Consider the following 25,691-nt stretch of genomic DNA (forward strand, 5'->3'; position numbering starts at 1 on the left):
AGTTTTATAAGCAGAGAATTTGAAAGGATTAAAGAAACGTTTAGTATAATATAGCTATTGTAAAGGAACTTGTGGAGCAAACATATACACATTATTATACGATTTTTAAAAAGAATTAAATAATTTAATAGAATTTGATTATGTATTATACAATGTAGATATTAATCTCTGATGAACCACACTCCATACCAGTAAGTAAGTGGCGGTAATGCGCACCTTCAGTCTTTTGCCCAAGGGCCAATAAACACCAGAAGAAGAAGAAGGGCTTCTTCTTCGTCTGAGAAAGAACGAAGCAGTGTAACTTTGTTTTACCAAGATTGGATGAAAGCTGAGCTTCGAGTGTTCAGTAACTGTTAAAGGAATATTTGAAGAAAAGCTAACAAAAGAGATGTGGAGACAGCAGCTTAAACGGTGGCAGAGTGCAGCAGAGGGAGAGATTTCCGAAACGGCTAAAAAAGACAAAGAATATGAGCTGCGTCACGACATCCTGGTGGCTGATTTCAACCCCAAAGATCTGCTGCACAGATTAGGTTTGTATGTTTTCATGTCAGCTGCAGTCTACGAACATTTTTAAGGTGATTAATGGATTCGCTTTTTAAACGCTGTAGACGCCTCTTAACTCAGTAAAACCCATCCGCGTCCGCTGCCATATTGTGTAAATAGATTCTCGCAAAACCGATGTGATAGATTAACCGGTGGCGAGATTATTTTGTGGCGGAAGCTGGGAGAGGCAGATGTTTTTGTGGGTGTGGCTTTTTAGGACCTCTTTACCGAACCAGGAAATAAACAATGCGAGTTCAATTTAAAGAACTACAAATGTTTGCAAAATACTATCTGATTCCGTAAGTTATCCATAAAGATCTGAAGAATAACTTATTAAAATGACTTTTTATTGCTTTAATATTGTATGTTGCTTTTTTTGAAATATCTGCATAACCGCTGACACAGAGCTTGTAAATTACACAGAACTTGTACTGGTTTTATGTGTTGTTTGAGAGCTTGAAAATCATCGAAGGAAGATCGAAATAGATCGCAAGATGCCATAAAAAGATCCCAAAGTACTACTTAAGCCAATATAAGTGTTAAACCATGGCAAATAAAATACAAGGTTTTAAAAGAACGATTGGGTTTTTTATTTCTCATCTCTTCCTCATTGATATATTCAAATTACATACTGACTGAAACAATAGCAATAAAAATCAAGATTGTTTTCAAACCACTGTTTATGTCACTTGTTACAGTTCACCATACAGGACGGAGTTTTGGGGTCTCTTAGAAAACTAAAAAACCAACATTTGTAGAGGCTTGTGTCTGTGTCTGAGTGACAAAATCAAGGAAAAGTGAAAAGTTAGAATTTAATAACAAGAAAATGGTGAGGAAAAACAACTTCAACTCGAAATTGTAAAAACTTGAAAAATAAAGTGGGAATAGTTTGAAGAAAGGATGAGAAGCTTAAACTGCTTTGTTCACAGTCAGTGATATGTCGGGATAGCTCCTTTGCTGATTAAAGTGTTTCCACAGGATTAGGTAAAAATAATTTCTTTAATACCAAAGTTCCTAACTCATTTACAGCAGACATTGCTACCTTAGGTTTTGTGCCAGTTTCATCTTCAACTATTGATATTTTGTTCTCGTCCTTTTACTTAAAACAAAGTTCGTCTTTATTCTTTTCATCAAGTCACCCTAAAACTCCGTCGTAAGAGACACCGGGGAAAAAAATATACCCTTTTTCATCCAAATTACGTCAAAAATGTTCTCGTAACTATTTCAAACTGACTGTCACCAGTTGATCTAAGTCTGTTCTCGAAAGCGTCAATAGCTGTCAGTTAATATCGTACTGATAAGAGGCAGGGATGGTTGTTGAGTATGCGCCATGATAGTCTAGTGGTGTCAAGTTGGCGTCTCTTCAACTGGTAGTTGATGCTCTGGCACCTGTTCAAATCTGTATAATATCTTTTTGGAAATTTATTTTATGGAAAAGAAAAACACTTGCTGTCAACGTTTGACATATTTAATAGGCTTGCCAGTGACGGTTATACCTTATTCTCATGCTTTAAATAAAAGCAGAGTACCACACCACACATCCTTGCAGTGAAACTGACAGTAACGTAAGTAATCATATGTATAAATCGCGCAGCCTTCTAATTTCTATGAGTCTGCAGCAAGAGGTCTTTAATAGTGTGAAGGCACAATTGCGGGGGCCCCCTTACATAAGCAAGGCTTTGTTTGCATGATTAAAAATTTACCGAACCATTTGTGACGTTAGCAGGGTTTTGAACAGGCAACAACCTGGCCACCTAAAGTTTACAAACATCTGCTTGTGGACCCCGACTGTCACTAGTTAATCTTGGTCGGATCTGCTAAATACAGTTCCACTGTTATTCTCAGCAGAAATGTCAACATAATTCACGAACTGCAGATATGGTAAAGAATCTAGGTATATTCACAGCTCAGTTGCGATTGAAAGAGGCGCCATGAAACCGTATTTCCACGTCCTAATTGTTGCATGATGTGTAACTGGGTTGTCCCTGCAGGAGTCATGCAGAACTCAGTGTCTGAATTAGTTCCATGGTTGTCATATTTGCACTTGAGTGCAAATATAAGCGGTACGTCTTGAATAATACATGGGTTTATATTTGCATTCAGAAATTTACATAATGGAAGGACTTGTTGCTCAAAGATGTCTGTTTCGCTTTACAGCATATGGTAAGCAAGAGGAAAGACACTCCATTGTGAAACTGATTTTTTTTATGTTTATTCACAAGTACGTTTGTCACTAAACGAAGAGAATGTCCACTTTCAGTTACCATTACTGCTACAGATGCATCCCAGCAGTTTGATTTTCGTATGCTTATATATGAGGGAGATGTGTCACAAGTCAATCTGGTCTTGTGAACAACGCTGTTCTGAATGCTTTTCTGTGGATATTAGTTCTTTGCCACGTCGTTGTAGCTTGCGAAAAAAGAAATTTACTCGTCAGATATGATGTCTGATTAACTTTTTGCGAACAGTTTGGTTACGTTGGCAATATTTTCATCAGGCATCAACACAGCCACCTACTCTTTAGAAACATCTGCGGTGCGCATAGGTTTCAACCAGTTAATCTTGCCACCAGTTAATCTGTCACACCGGACCGAAAGTACTCACCCTGGTTGTAACAAGGAGGAAGAGTGCATAATGCTATTATCAATAGCGAAACAGGAATAATGCAGATATTAAAGCACAATAACAATGAATGGATGAAATATGTGAAATAATGCATTACACCATTGTGAATCTGAGTGATCAGCATTTTATTTTGATGTTTTATTAATTATAATGAATATAGTTTATATGGCGTCAAATTCATGCCAAAACCCTATAGGAGCAATAAAGAAGATCACGAGCAGCTCATTTTAATTCCAGGAGGGTGTGGATTATGTTCCATGCGCGTATTGGAAGTCCCACGCGCGCACAATCCAATGACCACGAGCGCTAATCTATGCTGCAGGCACAAAAGTCAACAAAGGGGCGCCAGAGATGCTCCTTTCTGTGCTCTCGGTGTATCAATCTGCTCGCGCGTGGATTACTCCTGCGTGCTCGTGTGAAACATTTGGCTGCCTATGATTGGCCACTTTTCCGCTATCCCCGCCCCGTGACCCCTGTTGCTAACCGTGACCAGCTAATGCAGCTGAGATGAAAACGTTTTTCAGGAAATCATTTGTATAATTTCAGTTTTTGTCACTCAATATCAACTGGAGTTTTGGGTGGTTATAGCCCTTGTATCCCCTGCTGATTCCCTTCGCAGAAGGCAGCTAAATGTTAGCTTAACCTATTAGCTACTGAACGTTTTAACCTGTCTTTTTCCAGACCAAGTAATATTGTGAATTGTGAATAAATACATGCATAATCCGATGCAACTATGAAACATGCATAATGTTCTATGATAAAATTCATAAAGCCCTTACTCACCAAACTCCGATTTCCTGAAAAAAGTTTTCATCTCAGCTGCATTAGCTGGTCACGGTTAGCAACAGGGGTCACAGGGCGGGGATAGTGGAAAAGTGGCCAATCATAGGCAGGTAAATGTCTTTTTTTTTCTAAACAGCCAAATGTTTCACACGAGCGCGCAGGAGTAATCCATGCGCGAGCAGATTGATACACCGAGAGCACAGAAAGGAGCATCTCTGGCGCCCCTTTGTTGACTTTTGTGCCTGCAGCATAGAGTAGCGCTCGTGGTCATTGGATTGTGCGCGCGTGGGAATTCCAATGCGCGCATGGAACGTAATCCACGCCCTCCTGGAATTAAAAGGAGCTGCTCGTGATCTTCTTTATTGCTCCTATCGGGTTTTGGCTTGAATTTGACGCCATATTATTAATTCAATATTAATCATTACTATCACAAAACAACAGCTTTTTTCTGTATGTTCATCATATTACTACATAATCTGATTGCAGATACATAATGTCATGGACAAAGCCTGTACCTTTTCAAGTTAATTTCATAGAGTTTGCTTTTGCAGTCAGTCAGAGGGAGTTGCTGTGTCGGTCAGCATCAAGGTAGAGGCCCAATCTGGGTTGGATCTGTCTTACAAGTCTGCAACATTGCCTACAAAATTCATATTTTACAGCAACCAGTTTAATACACTATTGACTGACTGACAGCCTCACAGTTTCGTTCTTGTTTGAAACTTTGAAAATGTCCCTACGACTCAAAGTGTTAAGAGCAAATCCGCGCTGTATATGATGGCTTGTGTTTCCTCTGGATATTAGCCAGTCACACTCGTCGACGCAGGATGCTTAGTTGCAAAGTTTGCTCAACTTCACTTTTTCTGATTCTGGGTATGTAATGAAAACCTCTCTTTACTGTTTTATCGCTTTTGTTTTTACACCCTTGAACCCACAAATACTCAGCCGTCGTGGTTTTCTTACATGCGAAGTGGAAAGCTGCTTCTGGGTTTATTGTACAATCACAATGGCAGCAGAGCACCTGGATGTAAGACGTGTTACATGTGGGAACTATCTGTTGGGCCTGGCAACTGATACCAGTTTGGGTAGAAACGATGTTTTTCCATGTCAAATAAGTTCTAAAAATGACTTTGTGTTAATGTAGCTAAAATGTTATGTACATAAAGAGAGAGGTTGTTTAAAGAATGTATTGTTCATCTGTCCGAAGAAAATAAGGCTTTTAACCCTCTGGGGTCCAGGGTTTATATGGTCATTTTTGCCTAATTTTGATTTTACCTTTTTATATTTTCCAATACACACCATTACTAGTGCCTTGTTTGTTTGTTTGTTTTTTTTCAGCACAACCTCAGCTGTGTAAATTTACGCTTATCTTTTGTATTTGGATATACTGTAATTTACCATACTGTAATTGCATATTGGACCTCAAATCACGCAAAAAACATAAAATCAGAGCTGGAAAAAAGTTTTGATTTTTCACAGTAAAACCCACTTAACATTTTTAGCAAATCATTATTATTATTATTTAGAACAGGGGTTCCTAACTAAAATAGCAGGAGGTCCACTACCTCCATTATCCAAACTCTTTCGGGTCTGAACTTTTTTAATTAATTGACACAAATATTTTCTTTTATTTTTATTTAACACTAAAGATCTTGTTTTAACTAAGGATTACTTATTCATATGCCCATGAAATCAATTGCTGAACAGAAAAGTGCAATCCAATTTAAGTACCAATATCAAACACACTTTGAATGGCTCAGTCGAACTGGGTCTGTACATCTTGGTATAATATTTCTGCTCTCCTTCTTGTGCTTGTGGCAGACATGGCAATTTGCTTAACCTTGTCTTTAAGTTTTTGCCGTTCTTTTCCATCTTAAAGTGTTTCTGCCACAGCTTTCATGCGGTCTGTGATCATTTCCCAGTCTGTGAAAGGCTTTTCGTGTTTTTCCTAAAATCCACTGTACTCGTAGTGAGCATTTAAGCTCGCTGTAGTGCTGTAAGAGACTGTGATATCAGCTCATGCTGTTCCCTGAGTTCATTCATTCTCCTTGTCCTACAGTCAGACCCAGGCGGATAGCTTTGGTTGAAGTTCTTATGCTTGGCTTGATAATGTCTCTTTAGATTTTCACTCTTTATAAATCCAACTGATTCAGGAAATATAAGGCAGACTAGCCTTACACCTTAAGGAAATGTGTATTTTTTTTTTTTATGTACATGGAAAATTGTAAGTACTCTGATCATCAGCCCTGCATTAAAACATTTGTCTTACAGAACCATGGCAAAGTAGTTAATAATCAATGCCAACAATAACTTAAAATGTCACAAATTTCCGTTGAAAAATATTCCGTTTTATTTACGGTTTTTTTGCGGTTATTCACCACATAGTCAGGCCCACAAATATTGGGACATCGACTCAATGGGGGGTTTTCAAATGACGCAATTCATGATCGTCATCTTGGGTTGCTGCTGCAGCCCGTTTTTCATTGTTTTAGCGTGATCAGTGAATCATCCAAACCATTCAATTTAACTATGGGGAAAATGTTTTTAATTGTGGGTTGTGCTGCGCGTGGTGGTCAAGACTAGGGATGGGTACTGAATTCGGTACTTTTATAGGTACTGACCGAATTCTTTCGGTACTACCGAGTACCGATTCGCCCCGCCCCATCAACCAGAACGCTCACCCCCCTAAGAGGACCACGGCATGCAGTAATAGTATGTTTAACAGTTAATGTCCTTCGTCTTAATAGATCACGTAAAGAATTTATGTCCCTGCGTCGTTGCTACTTTCTATGGCTAAACTTGACAAAAGCTGGATGAAAACACACTCTTAATACTCTGTCTCACCAACGCTGACGCTGACAGACAAGCTAAACAAACAGCGGACAGAAAAACATGCAGCTAAAACCTAGAAAGCAGGCAAGAATATCTGCGGTTTTAAAAAGAGCCAAATTTAGTTTTGATGGCAGCACTTCCTGTCCTGCCAGCAGCAGGGCTAACTCTCCTACTCCTGGTACATTTGGCGAAGGTAGAAGTACACAAAATAGCCCAAGTGTTTCATGCCCTGCCCCTGACATGCAGCTAAAGTCCAGTCACCAATGAATAAAAGTTTTTGACCTGGCTTGGCTGTCGGAGGTGAAATTAGCCCCCTGGCTCTATAAGACGGAGCTTGGTAATTAAATACATACATGATCGATAGAGAAAAGAAAGAAAGAAAGAAAGATGGAAAGAGAAAAACAGATAAAAGATGTGATAAAGAGACAGAAAGATGGAGAGACAATTAAAGGTAAGAAAAAAGATAGATATAAACATAATGTATAAATACAGTAGGTAGAAGATATAAAACACTTCAGTGTTTTTTTTTTCCCGTAAGAATGTTCTGTTAAATATGTAGACAGCTTAAACAGGCGGCAGTCAGAGGAAACCATGGGCCCATTTATAAATTCTTCTGAGTGTGTGTACGATATTAACTGACCGCTATTGACGCTTTTGGGAACAGACTTGGCTCAACTGGTGACAGGTCAGTGTATATACACACACCGACCTGGTTAAGCACAAGATTTTTGTCAAGGATGAAGAGACAAGTTTGGTCAGCCTGAGATCTATGGCTACAACTGCATTCAGCACCGTTAGCATGCCAGCATTCGTTAGCGACTCGTCGTCTGCTGCCAGCGGCATGGCCGGGTTTTAATTTGTGGATTACACTGCGTAGTCAGTTAAGGGTTTTAATGTTGAAGAAATGTTTGAAACAACTGAAATGTTACAATACAAACAGCTGGATTGTTTTGATATATATTAATTAAATTTACATATTGATAAATAAATATGTTAAGACTTGGCAGGCCCAATCACATAGTGAGGGTCTGCTGGGAACATCTGGCGGAGCCCTTGGCCAGGGATGTATTCAACTCCCACCTCCGGGAGAGCTTTGACCAGATTCCGGGGGATGTTGGAGACATAGAGTCCGAGTGGACCATGTTCTCCGCATCTATTGTCGATGCTGCTGCCCTTAGCTGCGGCCGTAAGGTCTACGGTGCTGTCACGGCGGCAATCCCCGAACCCGGTGGTGGACACCGGCTCTGCAGGTGCAGGGCTTCAGGGGTGGATGAGATCCGCCCTGAGTACCTCAAGTCTCTGGATGTTGTGGGGCTATCATGGTTGACACGCCTCTTCAACATTGCGTGGCGGTCGGGGACAGTGCCTCTGGACTGGCAGACTGGGGTGGTGGTCCCCCTTCATAAGAAGGGTAACCGGAGGGTGTGTTCCAACTACAGGGGGATCACACTCCTCAGCCTCCCTGTGGTTTTCGTCCCGGCCGTGGAACATTGGACCAGCTCTATACCCTCTACAGGGTACTCGAGGGTTCATGGAAGTTTGCCCAACCGGTCCACATGTGTTTTGTGGACAGCATTCGACTGTGTCCCTCGTAATGCTCTGTGGGGGGTGTTCCAGGAGTATGGAATCGGGGGCCCTTTAATAGGGGCCATCCGGTCTCTGTACAAGCGGTGCAGGAGTTTGGTCTGCATTGCCGGCACTAAATCGGACCTGTTCCCGGTGCATGTTGGACTCCGGCTGGGCTGCCCATTGTCACTGGTGCTGTTCATAACTTTTATGGACAGGATTTCTAGGCGCAGCCAAGGGCCGGAGGGGTCTGGTTTGGGGACCAGAGGATCTCGTCTCTTCTTTTTGCGGATGACGTGGTCCTGCTGGCCCCCTCTAGCCAAGACCTACAGCATGCGCTGGGCCGGTTTGCAGCCGAGTGTGAAGCGGCTGGGATGAGGATCAGCTCCTCCAAGTCCGAGGCCATTGTTCTCGACCGGAAAAGGGTGACTTGTCCTCTTCAGGTTGGAGGGGAGTTCCTGCCTCAAGTGGAGGAGTTTAAGTATCTCGGGGTCTTGTTCAGGAGTGAGGGAAGAATGGAGCGGGAGATCGATAGACGGATCAGTGCAGTCGCCGCAGTAATTGGGGCACTGTGCTGGTCCGTCATAATGTGTGTTAAAGTATATTTTTCCACTCGGCTCCTTTAATCCATTGTCCCTGCGTCACACCGACGTGATTCCTGACTTGTTTAGTCTGTTTTTGTCTCCTGGATACTGTTGTGAAACTGCGACGCTACATTCCCCCCACTTTACAGAAAATGCATTTCCCTCGCTGTGACTGGCGAATGCTGTTGGATAAGTGACTTTTGTAAATACCCCCAAATTCTATGGGCTCAGACGGTTCGATAGAAGTGTCAATCACCAAGATTAAAAATGGGCTGCTGGGAAAATGCTCGGTGCAACTGAAAACGTGTTACTAGGTTACTGCAGCCAATCTGTGTCTTGTCAACTCTTCCTCTGATGAGGAGGATTTAGTGTATCTAGATAGGAATAGCAGTGATCTGGATTATGAAATCCCATCATCAGAAAGGTATGTAATCCATTTTGCTAAGCCTTTGTTATTGATTTTGTGTAAAATAACGGGTAAATCAACTAAATAGAACAGTGGAGACAACTAGAGAAAGATGTGGCCATATAACTTCTACTTTGCCGGTGATAAGATGACACCGGGATCTTTTTGAAGTCATTTCCTGGTCACTGCACCCCAGCAACCCTGAAGAAGATGAGGAAAAGAGACAGGGGAACACTGCAGACTATGAAAGGCTCTTCAAGATCAATCCACTGTACACTCGGATAGTGACTGCCTGCCAGGCTCACTTCCAGCCATAGAACAAAAAGACAAGTTGACAAAGTGTAGGTTTAAGGTTTTTGTGCTGGCTGACTCCTCCATAGGATATACCTGGCATTTATTTTTGTCTACACTGGCAAGAGTGTGTCCACAACAAGGTAAGGACTGAGTTACTCTTCAGTGATGGATCCCCTTCCTTTCTTTCTGCTTGGTGGTGGGTACACACAGTTTGTAGACAATTTTTACACAAGTCCACACTTTTCCATGATCTAAGTGGCAGAAACATCAGCTGTTGTTGCACAATAGGAGAAAATCGTATTGGTTTTCTTAAAACTATGGAAATGACCTGGCCAAAAAAGCTGAGAGAGGTGATTTACAGTGGCTGAGAAGCTTCTGTTTGCCAGGTGGATTGAAACATGTAAGGTGACCATGCCCTCTACAGCCCATGCAGCCTTCAGTGGAAAGAGTGTCAAATGCAGGGTAAAAAAGAATGATGTGTGGCAGACCAAAAGTATTCCGGTTCCTGGTGCTGCTTTTGACTACAACAAAACATGGGGGTGTGGATATGTCAGATGCTTTAATTGGCCACTACAGTGTCTGTTGCAAGAGCTTTTTTTTTTTACCAGTTTGTGGACATTGCAATAGTGAACAGTTTCATTCTCTACAAGGAGCTCTTTAAGTTGAGGAACGATCCTGCCTCAATAAAACCACAAAGCGTTTCAAAGAGCAGCTTGCTGCATAAATGCTGCAGTTTGCTGAGAGCTCAGCAATGCCTCCACCACCACAACATTCACCTGCAAACCAGAGCACTATGGGGTGTTGCCCCACAACCCCAGAAGTAGTGCAGGATCTACCAGGAAGATGGCATTCCAAGGAAAGACACCTATTTACTGCAGGAAGTGCCAAGTCCCTCTGTGCCTCACATCAAAAAAGTACTGCTTTAGGGAGTGGCATGATGCTCGTTATTGTAAATATTTAAATATGTTCTAAGTAATTGTTGTTTTATCTGTTATTGTTGCAGTGATGGTTTGGGGTGCCATGTCATTTGCTGGTCAGATCTGTTGGTCCACTGTGTTTTCTGAGGTCCAAGGACAAAGCAACTGTGTACCAGGAAGTTTTAGAGCTCTTCATGCTTCCTGCTGCTGACCAACTTTATGGAGATGCAGATTTCCTTTTCCAACAGAACTTCGCACCTGCATACAGCGCCAAAGCTACCAGTACCTGGTTGAAGGACCATGTTATCTCTGCTCTCAATTGGCCAGCAAACTCGCCTGACCTTAACCCCAAAGAAAATCTATGGGGTATTGTGAAAAGGAACATGCAATACATCAGACCCAAAAATTCAGAAGAGCTGAAGGCCACTATCAGAGCAACCTGGGCTCTCATAACACCTGAGCAGTGCCACAGACTGATCGACTCCATGCCACGCTGCATTGCTGCAGTAATCAAGGCAAAAGGAGTGCCAACTAAGTATTGAGTGCTGTACATGCTCATACTTTTCATGTTCATACTTTTCAGTTGGCCAACATTTCTAAAAATCCTCTTTTTGTATTGGTCTTAAGTAATATTCAAATTTTCTGAGATACTGAATTTTGGGTTTTTAATAGTTGTCAGTTATAATAATTGAAATTAAAAGAAATAAACATTGAAATATGTCAGTCTGTGTGAGATGATTGAATATAATGTACAAGTTTGTATAATGTAATTCCATTCAAAATGTATAATGTACACTTTGAAATTGCCCTTTGTCACCGGTCCTGTTCATAACTTTTATGGACAGGATTTCTAGACGCAGCCAAGGGCTGGAGGGGGTCTGGTTTGGGGACCAGTGGATTTTGTCTCTTCTTTTTGCGGATGACGTGGTCCTGCTGGCCCCCTCTAGCCAAGACCTACAGCATGCGATGTGGCGGTTTGCAGCCGAGTGTGAAGCGGCTGGGATGAGGATCAGCTCCTCCAAGTCCGAGGCCATGGTACTCGACCGGAAAAGGGTGACTTGTCCTCTTCAGGTTGGAAGGGAGTTCCTGCCTCAAGTGGAGGAGTTTAAGTATCTCGGGGTCTTGTTCACGAGTGAGGGAAGAATGGAGCGGGAGATCGACAGACGGATTGGTGCGGATGCCACAGTAATTGGGCCGCTGTGCCGGTCCGTTGTGGTGAAGAGAGAGCTGAGCCGAAAAGCAAAGCTCTCAATTTACCGGTCGGTCTATGTTCCTACCCTCACCTATGGCCATGAACTTTGGGTCATGACCGAAAGAACGAGATCACGGATACAAGCGGCTGAAATGAGCTTCCTCCGTAGGGTGGCCGGGCACTCCCTTAGAGATAGGGTGAGGAGCTCGGCCATCCGGGAGGAGCTCGGAGTAGAGCCGCTGCTCCTCCACATTGAGAGGAGCCAGTTGAGGTGGCTCGGGCATCTATACCAGATGCCTCCTGGACGCCTTCCTCGGGAGGTGTTCCAGGCACGTCCCACCGGGAGGAGGCCCAGGGGACGGCCCAGGACACGCTGGAGGGACTATGTCTCTCGGCTGGCCTGGGAACGCCTTGGGCTCCCCCTGAAGGAGCTGGAGGAGGTGTCTGGAGAGAGGGACGTCTGGGCGTCTCTGCTGAGTCTGCTGCCCCCGCGACCCGGTCCCGGATAAGCGGAAGACGACGAGTACGAGAATAAAAGTTTTCATGATATTCTAATTTTATGACCAGCACCTGTATGTTTAGTGTACATTGCATCCTGAAAGTATTCACACCGCTGCACGTTTTTCACAGTTATTTCCACAGCCTTTATCCAAATGGTATTAAATTAATCTCTTTTCCTGCTCTCGGCCGAGGTGGACGCTTTTTCTCTGTCTCCCGCACCCCTCCCATATCTGCCCTGCTTCAGCTCTGTGTCTTGTCTTTTTTGGAGCCTCTTTTTGCACATCTCCCAAATTCTTCCAAAATATGGATTTGGTCAGCTGGTCTCTCAATGCAATTGATCAAATTTTCTCGACGAGAAGACAGGGGTCGGGAGAGCCCACTTGCCCGGACGGGACATTTTTCTCCGGATACACGATGGACTCCTGGCAGAAGTGGAGGATTGTGAGTCTGTCGATAATGTCAGTTGAGGATGTGGAAGATATGTATATAATTGGATGTTTGATATCAGGATTTCTGCTTTTTGGAGTCAGCGGTTACCTGGCATATTGAGAAATTCGGAGAATGTCAGCAGCTGTTCTGGCCATTGTAAGGCTGCCTGGCATGTGTGATGGGATCTTCAGGGCGATCAACACTCAGACTGAGATGTTACGTGAGCTGAATCGCAGACAGGATGTGATCCTTACACAGGATCGCAGGCAGGTTGCGGTTCCTGGACTCAGGGGTGACATGGGATAAATCTTGGAGAAAGTTGTTCGCTCGGATCTGGCATAAAGACCAGGAATTTGGCTGTTTGGATTCGCCTTTGAGAAGCACCAGCAAGACTCTCAAGGCTGACAAAAAATTAAGAGTCAGCCTAAACCGGCCTTGATGGCTGGCTATCTTCAACTTCTCCTGGAAGTTATGTAAACATGACGCTCTGCTCCCTCTGCCCTCTCCCTTCCCTGAGGACATCTGTGGACCTGCTCAGAACTTGGCCGGTTGATGTACATTCCAACGAACCATCAAGGACAATGGCCTCTGTGACAGTGCTTCATGGACTTAATTGCACACAGCCTTTGCTTAATACTTTGTTGATCCACCTTTGGCAGCAATTACAGCCACAGCCTCAAGTCTTTTTGAATATGATGCCACAAGCTTTAGCACACCTATGTTTTTTCAGTTTTGCTCATTCTGCTTTGTCGTAAATCTCAAGCTCCATCAGATTGGTTGAGAGATGTCTGTGTACAACCATTTTCAGATCTGTCTAGAGATCTGTCCAGAAAAGTCTGGACTCTGGCTTGGCCACTCCAGGTCATTCACTGGTTGGTTCTGACACCACTCCTTTGAGTTTGTGGCTGTGTGCCTTGGGTTGTTTTCCAGCTGAAAAATAAACCGTCAACACAGTCTGAGGTCACGAGCGCTGTGGAGCAGGCTTTCATCTGGAATGTCTCTGTACATTGCTTAATTCATCTGTCACACTATCTTGACTAGTCTGTTGGTTCCTGCTGCTGAAAAACATTACTATAGCATGATGCTGCTACCACCATGTAAACTAAGAATTCAATTTTGGTCTTATCACACCAGATCATTTTGTTTCTCATGGTCGAAGAGTCCTTCAGGTACCTTTGGGAAAATTCCAGATTGGTTGACATGTTCCTTTTTATCAAGGAGTGGTTTTCATCAGGCCACTCTACCATACAGGCCTGATTAGTGGATTGCTGCAGGAATGGTTGTCCTGGTAGGTTATCTCTACACATAGGAATGCTGGAGCTCTGACCATGGGGTTTCAAATGGCACACATGGTGCCAAAATGGCTAATTTAGAAAGTTCTTCTGGACTTTAATCAACTACTACTCTTAAGATGTATGTGCTTCACTTTTTTGCATGGATTTCGGTACATCTAATTGCCAGATCCTGCACTTTGGTTTGTTAGATGTTTTAGATTATACCTGCATTTCAAAAAGAATATGTTCATCACAAAGTGCATTTGTTCTGCAAATTATTTCCATTTACTGCTGTGTTCCATATTCATTCACTCAGTAACATAAGTGTTACTGAGTGAGAGTAAATGGAATATTCTCTGGACTCTTTAATTTGGTACCAGAACCACTCAAATAAACTTTGAAGTTCTTTGAATACAGTATATTCATTTTGGGCATGTCATTTTAGGCAGATTTCTTTAAAAGAATCCTAGGGTTTAAGAGGTTAAGAGGGATAGCTGGAACTGTTTCATTCTGGAATAATGTTCTTTCCACTTCACGATTATGGTTTCATCAGTGCTCACTGGAGCATTCAAAAGTTACAAAATGCAGTTGTAACCATTACTATTAGTATGTTTTGCAACAGTAAGACTTTGTCTGAAGATCTATTTGCTTTTACCAATCATACCACTCTGCAAAATGTTGATAATAAGAAACCTTTAATATAGGCCATCAGTTAATGCGTTCAAAATATTGACAGATTTAATCTGGTTGTTTGACTTTCTATGCATTTAGATTTTTTTTCAAAGATTATTTGATAGTTGCTACACCTGCTGTGAATTTTATGTCAATGTCTGTATAAGAAAATTTTAAACTGAGAAGGTTGACGTGCTCATTGCTTATTTTACCTGCTTCAAAACCTGGCTATTTTGCACAGAAAGTAGTGAAAAATAGAAATTTAGCATCACATTGGAAACAGTTGAGAGGGAAAAGGATGCTAGATGAGAAAACTGAGATAAGTGTTGACCTAAATAATTAGACATAAGAAACATTAATGCAAAATAAAGGATAATAAAAAATGTGTAAGTTAAGAATTAAATATAATCATAGCACCTAAATATATCTTTATTAAAAACAATAACTCAATCCAGGCAGAAGTCACAATACTCTAATATGCGTAATATGTTTTAATGTTTCCTGCAGATGTTGAGCAGAAGATGATGATGATTAAAGAAGAATCTCCTGTAGACCACACTCCTTGTGATGACCTGGATGATCCAAAGCCTCCACACATAAAGGAGGAACAGGAAGAAGTCGGCACCAGTCTGGGGGGAGAGGAGCAACTCAATGGGAAGGAGGAGATTGATGGCATCAAGTTTCCTGTCACTGCTACTCCTATAAAGAGTGTGGATGGTAAACAGTCGCCTCTACTCTCACAGCTTTATCAAGACCAAATTGAAGGCAGAGAGCTTCTAGAAGACAACGATGGAGAAGAATCCATCAGGATACAAGATCATGGAGATGGTTCCATTTCCTCGGAGTATGAAGACAATGAGACGGATGAAGAGGATAATGATATAAAGCACCCTGTATCTGCGCTGAAACACTTGTCAGAATCTGGTCAAAAAACTAAGGACATGGACAATGACTGGAAGGAGAGCAGAGCTACTGGGTTAGATGGAAACATTAACAACCCTTATAGCTGCTCTGAGTTTGCTGAACAATTTGTTCACCATCCCTCTCTTCAGAAACATGGGACAGATTCAGAAATGGGGTCTTCAAGTTCTCTGGATAGTAAATGTTTTATAGAGAAGAAAAATGTGGACTCACGAAGGAAAGACCAGAAAGGAGGGAGGTTTAGCTGTGAAGACTGTGGTAAAACATTTAATGGAAAAAACAGTTTAAACAAACATAAAGTAATCCACACCGGAGAGAAACCTTTCTGTTGTGATCTTTGTGGACAGAGATTTAACAGGAAAGGAAGTTTAAAAAGACACATGATAATCCACACAGGACTGAAACCATTTTGCTGTGAAATCTGTGGACAAAGATTTACCCAAAAATCAAGTTTAAACACACACGAGATAATCCACACAGGACAGAAGCCTTTCTGTTGTGATTTTTGTGGACAAAGATTTAGCCAGAAACGAAGTTTAAACAGACACATGATAATCCACACAGGACAGAAGCCTTTTTGTTGTGATCTTTGTGGACAAAGATTTGGCGAAAAAGGAAATTTCAACACACACATGAGCATCCACACAGGACATAAACCTTTTTGTTGTAATCTTTGTGGGGAAAAATTTAGTGTAAAAGCACGTTTAAATACCCACATGAGAATCCACACAGGAGAGAAACCTTTCTGTTGTGATCTTTGTGGGCAATTATTTAGCCAAAAAGGAAGTTTAAATATACATATGAGAATCCACACAGGAGAGAAACCTTTCTGTTGTGATCTTTGTGGACAACGATTTAGTATAAAGGGCTCTTTAAACGAACATATGGCAATCCACACAGGAGAGAAACATTTCTGTTGTGGTTTTTGTGGACAAAGATTTAGCACAAAGGGCTATTTAAACAAACATATGAGAATCCACACGGGGCAGAAACCTTTCTGTTGTGGTCTTTGTGGACAAAGATTTAGCATACAGGGCTATTTAAACAAGCACATGAGAATCCATATTAAAGGGAAAATGGCTAAGCTTTGAATACTATCTAAAACTGCACAGCAGCATTTGCAAGTGAAATATATGCGCATTGTCATTAAAGGTAACAGTCTCGTTGGTTTCTGCATTTCTCTAATGGTCAGTTGTTTGTATTTTAATCTTAAACCCTGTTTATTAAAGGTACAGGTTTCCAGGTATGTTTTATCCACTGTATGTCTTCTATTGTTCAGAGTTGCAGTGCAGGTTTGTTCCCAGTGCATGTAAATAGTGCTTGAACTCATCTGTATGCCAGAGTATCTTTGAGTCAAGATAAAGTCAGCTGAAGCTGGGACCAAAGAGGATCATCAACAGGATGATGATCCCAAACACAGCAGGAAATGTAAAATGATTAGCTTGAAAAATAAGGAATCAGTGAGCTGCAACGGCCTGGTTGAAGCCCATACCAAAACTTGTTTGAACTACCAGGATCTCACCAGTGCTATGCAAAAATTGATGTCTTTAAACCTCAATTAAACCAATCAAGGGTAAAAAGAGGGTGGAGGGTTTTTTTTTTTTTTCGTTTTTTTTTTTGCATGTCAGCTTTCAGTCCTCTCAACCGGTAACAGCCGATGGGTGTTCATGCATACCTGGGTTCTGCTGGAAGTTTACTCCGGTTGAAACAGTTTTTCTTTCCATTTTCACCAGATGCTTGCTCAGTATGGAGGTCTGCAGTGAAGTCAATGCCTTTATGCTGTTGGCTGAGCTTCCATAAAAGGATAACTTTTTACAAATTGCTATTTTATCCTAAATTTGGCTTCATATTGTTACAACTAGGTTTGAATTGTTTTTTTCTGTCATTAAATTTATTCTATGTGATCGGATGTTGTACTGATTTAATTTTATATTTCAAGATATAAACTGAATCTTTTTCTTATAAGGTGCTTCTGGGTAAAATATGTTAACTTGTGCTATATAAATAAAGTAGAGTTGAATTGAATTTGATATTTGAGCTTACTTTTTAAATTGAATACATTCAATAAATTAACATCTTGATATTTTAATTGACTGATGTGCTTCTGTGTGTTAATTTTATTTTACAGCTATTGTATTTTTTAAGTGTCCATATTTATAATTTGTATTGAGGGATTCATTGGTAAATCCATAACAAAGCTCAGTCCAAAAATAATTGTTCAATTAAAATTCTTCAATACTATACTAAAAGAACGTCAAAAGACATCAATATTATCTAAGCAGCAGACATAAGAGGTAAATTATATCAGAGAAACGTCTCAGGTTGGAGTTTGGACCAGGGAATGATGTCCCCTGGGAAAATCCTCTGATCTGTATGTGTTAGGAGTGTAATGGTACACAAACATGTCAGTTCAGTACAATTTAGGAGCACTTGAATCTCAGGCAGATTGGAAACATCAATGGAATAATTTGGATCTCAACAATCCAACACTGAACACATTGTCATCAAGGTCACACTGACTGTAGAAGTTAAATGAAAACAAATATTTTACTTGTCTGTTTACCAACGTCTTGTGTTTGTCGCGTGGTGCGTCTCCTTCTCTGGCTGTTAGCTGGCACTCCATGGGGCCTGTGCTCTGTTTACTGGACAGTTGCTTTGTGCCGCATCGCCCTGCCCTGTCTGCAAGCAGGGCAAGTTTATTTATATAGCACATTTCAGTAGCAAGAAAAAAGAAAAAGACACAATAGGAAAAGTACGTTACAGTGGCATTAAGGCCATAAGGCAATAAATAATTAACGAACACAAATAATTAAAGAGAATAAAAATGAATAATTAAAATGATCAGATGATAATTAAAAATTAATGATAAAATAATAAGACAATGCGTTGCTTGTTCTGCCCTGCTCCTTTGCAGAGCCTGTGCTCCGCTGGCCTGGTGTTCGATATTGCTGCTTCTGCCGGGCCTGTACAATGCAGGCTTGCTTCTTCGCCTGCGGGGTCTGTGCTCCACCGGCCCCATGCTCCACCCTACTTCACTTGCAGAGCTTGTACTCTGCCGTCTTGTTGCTTCTCCCTATTATTGAAGAATTATGACTCGCTAAAATACTATTCTTTGTTGGGACCTTCATGATAGCACACGTGCTGTTTTGTAAACCTCACAGTTTTAACAATAATGCTCCTGTCTGGTTGTCGAGAGGTGTCTCTTTACACCAAAGATATCATTCAAATTCAAAAATACTTTATTAATCCCAAAGGGAAATTAAATGTTCTAGCTCATTATGAAGGTTTCTTCAAAGAGCCGTTGTAGATGCTGATGGCTGTGGGCAGGAAGGATCTCCTGTAGCGCTCCGTCTTACAGCAGATCTGAAGAAGCCTCTGACTGACAACAGACTTATAGAAGATCTGCAGCATCTTGCTGCAAACACCAAAGGACCTAAACTTCCTCAAGAAGTACAGTCTGCTCTGTCCCTTCTTGTAGATGGCTTCACAGTTGCATCTCCACTCTAGTCTGTTGTCCAGGTGAACACCGAGGTATTTATACTCCTCCACCACCTCCACTTCTTCTCCCATGAGATAAATAGTGTTTGACTTATTCCTGTTTCTCTTAAACTCTGCAATCATCTCCTTTGTTTTAGTCACGTTCAAAATGAGATGATTGTTTCCACACCATGCCACAAAGTGGTCCACTACCTTCCTGTACTCAGCTTCTTGTCCATCTCTGATCCACCCCACGACTGCAGAATCATCTGAGTATGTCTGCAGATGACAGGAGTCTGTCTTGTACTGGAAGACTGAGGTGTACAGAGTGAAAAGGATCGGTGAGAGTACAGTCCAGAATCAGAATCAGAATCAGAAAAGCTTTATTGCCAAGTACGTTTTTGGACATACAAGGAATTTGTTTTGGCGTAGTCGGTGCAATACAATACAAATTAAACAGTATAAACATATCTACAATATAATATAAATATACAGGGGTTGGACAATGAAACTGAAACACCTGGTTTTAGACCACAATAATTTATTAGTATGGTGTAGGGCCTCCTTCTGCGGCCAATACAACGTCAATTCGTCTTGGGAATGACATATACAAGTCCTGCACAGTGGTCAGAGGGATTTTAAGCCATTCTTCTTGCAGGATAGTGGCCAGGTCACTACGTGATACTGGTGGAGGAAAACGTTTCCTGACTCGCTCCTCCAAAACACCCCACAGTGGCTCAATAATATTTAGATCTGGTGACTGTGCAGGCCATGGGAGATGTTCAACTTCACTTTCATGTTCATCAAACCAATCTTTCACCAGTCTTGCTGTGTGTATTGGTGCATTGTCATCCTGATACACGGCACCGCCTTCAGGATACAATGTTTGAACCATTGGATGCACATGGTCTTCAAGAATGGTTCGGTAGTCCTTGGCAGTGACGCGCCCATCTAGCACAAGTATTGGGCCAAGGGAATGCCATGATATGGCAGCCCAAACCATCACTGATCCACCCCATGCTTCACTCTGGGCATGCAACAGTCTGGGTAATACGCTTCTTTGGGGCTTCTCCACACCGTAACTTTCCCGAATGTGGGGAAAACAGTAAAGGTGGACTCATCAGAGAACAATACATGTTTCACATTGTCCACGGCCCAAGATTTGCGCTCCGTGCACCATTGAAACCGACGTTTGGCATTGGCATGAGTGACCAAAGATTTGTCTATAGCAGCCCGGCCGTGTATATTGACATGTGGAGCTCCCGACGGACAGTTCTGGTGGAAACAGGAGAGTTGAGGTGCACATTTAATTCTGCCGTGATTTGGGCAGCCGTGGTTTTATGTTTTTTGGATACAATCCGGGTTAGCACCCGAACATCCCTTTCAGACAGCTTCCTCTTGCGTCCACAGTTAATCCTGTTGGATGTGGTTCCTCCTTCTTGGTGGTATGCTGACATTACCCTGGATACCGTGGCTCTTGATACATCACAAAGACTTGTTGTCTTGGTCACAGATGTGCCAGCAAGACGTGCACCAACAATTTGTCCTCTTTTGAACTCTGGTATGTCACCCATAATGTTGTGTGCATTTCAATATTTTGAGTAAAACTGTGTTCTTACCCTGCTAATTGAACCTTCACACTCTGCTCTTACTGGTGCAATGTGCAATCAATGAAGACTGGCTACCAGGCTGGTCCAATTTAGCCATGAAACCTCCCACACTAAAATGACAGGTGTTTCAGTTTCATTGTCCAACCCCTGTATGTGCACAGTTTTAAGTGAGTGAGAGTAAACATAGAGCAGTATAAGATGCAAGAGCAATACAACAGTGCAGGTGATCATTGTGCAAGTAAAGCAGGAGTCCATGCTGAACGTTAATGTAACGCATAGAGTTACAGGTTACAGGTGTCTTGTCAGCAAAAACAGGGGGGGTGTGGGGGAAAGGGAGAATGTCATGGTGGTTTGCGGGCTTTGTTAACCAGGCTGGTGGCAGATGGGAAAAAACTGTTCTTGTGGCGTGAGGTTTTGATCTGGATGGACCGCAGCCTCCTGCCAGAGGGGAGAGTCTCAAAGAGTCTGTGACCGGGGTGGGAGGGATTAGCCAGAATCTTCCTGCCCGCTTCAGGGTCCTGGAGGTGTACAGTTCCTGGAGCGACAGTAGACTGCAGCCAATCACCTTCTCAGCAGACCGAATGACACGCTGCAGCCTGCCCTTATCCTTGGCTGTAGCAGCGGCGTACCAGATGGTGATGGAGGAGGTGAGGATGGACTCAATGATGGCTGTGTAGAAGTGCACCATCATAGTCTTTGGCAGGTTGAATTTCTTCAGCTGCCGCAGGAAGAACATCCTCTGCTGGGCTTTCTTGATGAGGGAGCTGATGTTTGGCTCCCACTTGAGATTCTGGGAGATGATGGTTCCCAGGAAGCGGAAAGATTCCAACTAACGATTATTTTGATAATCAATTAACCTGTTGACAATTTTGTTGATTAACTGTTTAATAATCGAATAGCCAAGGGTGCTTAATTTTGCTTAATTTGAACCAGCTTAATCTAAAAGCATATTTACAAGCAAATAAAGTTCGTTCGTTCGTCGTCTTCCGCTTATCCAGGACCGGGTCGCGGGGGCAGCAGACTCAGCAGAGACGCCCAGACGTCCCTCTCTCCAGACACCTCCTCCAGCTCCTCCAGGGGGAGCCCAAGGCGTTCCCAGGCCAGCCGAGAGACATAGTCCCTCCAGCGTGTCCTGGGCCGTCCCCTGGGCCTCCTCCCGGTGGGACGTGCCTGGAACACCTCCCGAGGAAGGCGTCCAGGAGGCATCCGGTATAGATGCCCGAGCCACCTCAACTGGCTCCTCTCAATGTGGAGGAGCAGCGGTTCTACTCCGAGCTCCTCCCGGATGGCCGAGCTCCTCACCCTATCTCTAAGGGAGTGCCCGGCCACCCTACGGAGGAAGCTCATTTCAGCCGCTTGTATCCGTGATCTCGTTCTTTCGGTCATGACCCAAAGTTCATGGCCATAGGTGAGGGTAGGAACGTAGACCGACCAGTAAATTGAGAGCTTTGCTTTTCGGCTCAGCTCTCTCTTCACCACAATGGACCGGCACAGCGCCCCCATTACTGTGGCAGCTGCACCGATCCGTCTGTCGATCTCCCGCTCCATTCTTCCCTCACTCGTGAACAAGACCCCGAGATACTTAAACTCCTCCACTTGAGGCAGGAACTCCCCTCCAACCTGAAGAGGACAAGCCACCCTTTTCCGGTCGAGTACCATGGCCTTGGACTTGGAGGAGCTGATCCTCATCCCAGCCGCTTCACACTCGGCTGCGAACCGCCACAGCGCATGCTGTAGGTCTTGGCTAGAGGGGGCCAGCAGGACCACGTCATCCGCAAAAAGAAGAGACGAAATCCACTGGTCCCCAAACCAGACCCCCTCCGGCCCTTGGCTGCGTCTAGAAATCCTGTCCATAAAAGTTATGAACAGGACCGGCGACAAAGGACAGCCCTGCCAGAGTCCAACATGCACTGGGAACAGGTCTGACTTAGTGCCGGCAATGCGGACCAAACTCCTGCTCCGCTCGTACAGGGACCGGATGGCCCCTAATAAAGGGCCCCCGATTCCATACTCCTGGAGCACCCCCCACAGGGCATCACGAGGGACACAGTCGAATGCCTTCTCCAGGTCCACAAAACACATGTGAACCGGTTGGGCAAACTCCCATGAACCCTCGAGCACCCTGTAGAGGGTATAGAGCTGGTCCAGTGTTCCACGGCTGGGACGAAAACCACACTGTTCCTCCTGAAGCCGAGGTTCAACTATCGGTCGGACTCTCCTCTCCAATACCCTGGCGTAGGCCTTACCAGGGAGGCTGAGGAGTGTGATCCCCCTGTAGTTGGAACACACCCTCCGGTCCCCCTTCTTATAAAGGGGGACCACCACCCCAGTCTGCCAGTCCAGAGGCACTGTCCCCGACCGCCACGCAATGTTGAAGAGGCGTGTCAACCATGACAGCCCTACAACATCCAGACACTTGAGGTACTCAGGGCGGATCTCATCCACCCCCGAAGCCTTGCCACCGCGGAGCTTTTTAACCACCTCGGTGACTTCAGCCTGGGTGATGAAAGAATCCAACCCCGAGTCCCCAGCCTCTGTTTCCACCACGGAATGCGTGATGGCAGGATTGAGGAAATCCTCGAAGTACTCCTTCCACCACCCGATAATGTCCTCAGTCGAGGTCAGCAGTCTCCCGCCCCCACTATAAACAGTGTTGGCAAAGCACTGCTTCCCCCTCCTGAGGCGCCGGATGGTTTGCCAGAATCGCTTCGAGGCCAACCGGTAGTCCTTCTCCATGGCCTCACCGAACTCTTCCCAGGCCCGAGTTTTTGCCTCTGCCACAGCCCGGGCCGCAGCACGCTTGGCCTCACGGTACCCGTCAGCCGCCTCAGGAGTCCCACAAGCCAACCACAGCCGATAGGACTCCTTCTTCAACTTAACAGCATCCCTTACTGCCGGTGTCCACCACCGGGTTCTGGGATTGCCGCCGCGACAGGCACCGCAGACCTTACGGCCGCAGCTATGGGCAGCAGCATCGACAATAGATGCAGAGAACATGGTCCACTCGGACTCTATGTCTCCAACATCCCCCGGGATCTGGTCGAAGCTCTCCCGGAGGTGGGAGTTGAATACATCCCTGGCCGAGGGCTCCGCCAGGCGTTCCCAGCAGACCCTCACTATGCGCTTGGGCCTGCCGAGTCTGTCCAGCTTTCTCCTCCTCCAGCGGATCCAACTCACCACCAGGTGATGATCAGTGGACAGCTCAGCCCCTCTCTTCACCCGAGTGTCCAAAACATGCGGCCGAAGGTCTGATGATACGACAACAAAGTCGATCATCGACCTCCTGCCTAGGGTGTCCTGGTGCCAAGTGCACTGATGGACACCCTTATGTTTGAACATGGTGTTCGTTATGGACAATCCGTGACTAGCACAGAAGTCAAATAACAAAACACCACTCGGATTCAGATCGGGGAGGGCATTCCTCCCGATCACGCCTCTCCAGGTGTCACTGTCGTTCCCCACGTGGGCGTTGAAGTCCCCCAGCAGAATAATGGAGTCCCCGGGAGGGGCACTATCCAGCACCCCCGACAGGGACGCCAAGAAGGCAGGGTACTCTGCACTACCACTCGGCCCGTAGGCTGAAATGATAGTCAGAGACCTCTCCCCAACCCGAAGGCGCAGGGATACAACCCTCTCATCCACTGGGGTAAACCCCAACACGAGACGGCTGAGCTGGGGGGCAACAAGCAAACCCACACCAGCCCGCCGCCTCTCCCCGTGGGCCACTCCAGAGTAGAAGAGAGTCCAACCCCTCTCAAGGAGATGGGTTCCAGAGCCCACGCTGTGCGTGGAGGCGAGCCCGACTATTTCTAGTTGATATCTCTCGACCTCCCGCACCAGCTCAGGCTCCTTCCCCCCCAGCGAGGTGACATTCCACGTCCCTAGAGCCAGCCTAAGCATCTGGGGATCGGGCATCTTAAATGCAAAAATAATAAATTTTTTGTATAGTTTTAACTTAATTACTGCTCTGAGTGGGTAGTTCTTTCAGCATATGGCATGTTTTAGAGTCTGTATAATCCAGTTAAGGATTTTTTGATTACTAAATTAGTTGACGATTATTCCAATAATTATTTAATTAAGATTAATTGGATTATTTATTTTAGGCCTGATGGAACAGAATAACAAAAGGACATGCATATTAGATTCAAATACAATACAGGAATATGTTCATAAATACTATCAGTACCTTCAGATTTATACAGATGCATCAAAAACAAATAAAAAAATAGGAATAGCATTCAAAGTACTGGACTAAATAAAAGTAAGAATCAAATCACAAATGGTTTATTGGTATACAAATGAAAAATGTTAGCAGTTTTATTAGCAGTACAGTGGGTGGAGGACGTAAAACCATTAAAAACAATAATTTGTTTAGATTCAAGCTCTATATTATTGAGTTTATTCTATAATCATTCAGACAACAGGCCATATATTTTATAAGAAATGCAGCTAACATTATTCAGAATACAAAGGATGGGTTTAACAATAGCATATACAGGTCCTTCTCAAAATATTAGCATATTGTGATAAAGTTCATTATTTTCCATAATGTCATGATGAAAATTTAACATTCATATATTTTAGATTCATTGCACACTAACTGAAATATTTCAGGTCTTTTATTGTCTTAATACGGATGATTTTGGCATACAGCTCATGAAAACCCAAAATTCCTATCTCACAAAATTAGCATATTTCATCCGACCAATAAAAGAAAAGTGTTTTTAATACAAAAAACGTCAACCTTCAAATAATCATGTACAGTTATGCACTCAATACTTGGTCGGGAATCCTTTGGCAGAAATGACTGCTTCAATGCGGCGTGGCATGGAGGCAATCAGCCTGTGGCACTGCTGAGGTCTTATAGAGGCCCAGGATGCTTCGATAGCGGTCTTTAGCTCATCCAGAGTGTTGGGTCTTGAGTCTCTCAACGTTCTCTTCACAATATCCCACAGATTCTCTATGGGGTTCAGGTCAGGAGAGTTGGCAGGCCAATTGAGCACAGTGATACCATGGTCAGTAAACCATTTACCAGTGGTTTTGGCACTGTGAGCAGGAGCCAGGTCGT

General features: G+C 43.6%; 1 protein-coding gene across 1 annotated transcript; it reads left to right on the forward strand.

Annotated features, from left to right (window-relative positions):
* Nucleotides 1–269: 269 nt before the first annotated feature.
* On the forward strand, nucleotides 270–17,625 carry LOC124868360 (zinc finger protein OZF-like). The gene is made up of 2 exons (XM_047365552.1): nucleotides 270–530; nucleotides 15,123–17,625. Exons 1-2 carry the CDS (start codon nucleotides 389–391, stop codon nucleotides 16,625–16,627), a joined length of 1,647 nt encoding a protein of 548 aa, XP_047221508.1. The 5' UTR covers nucleotides 270–388; the 3' UTR covers nucleotides 16,628–17,625.
* Nucleotides 17,626–25,691: the final 8,066 nt, after the last annotated feature.

Source organism: Girardinichthys multiradiatus, chromosome 5 (genome assembly GCF_021462225.1).
Source record: "Girardinichthys multiradiatus isolate DD_20200921_A chromosome 5, DD_fGirMul_XY1, whole genome shotgun sequence".
In the NCBI taxonomy this organism is placed as follows: Eukaryota; Metazoa; Chordata; class Actinopteri; order Cyprinodontiformes; family Goodeidae; genus Girardinichthys; species Girardinichthys multiradiatus.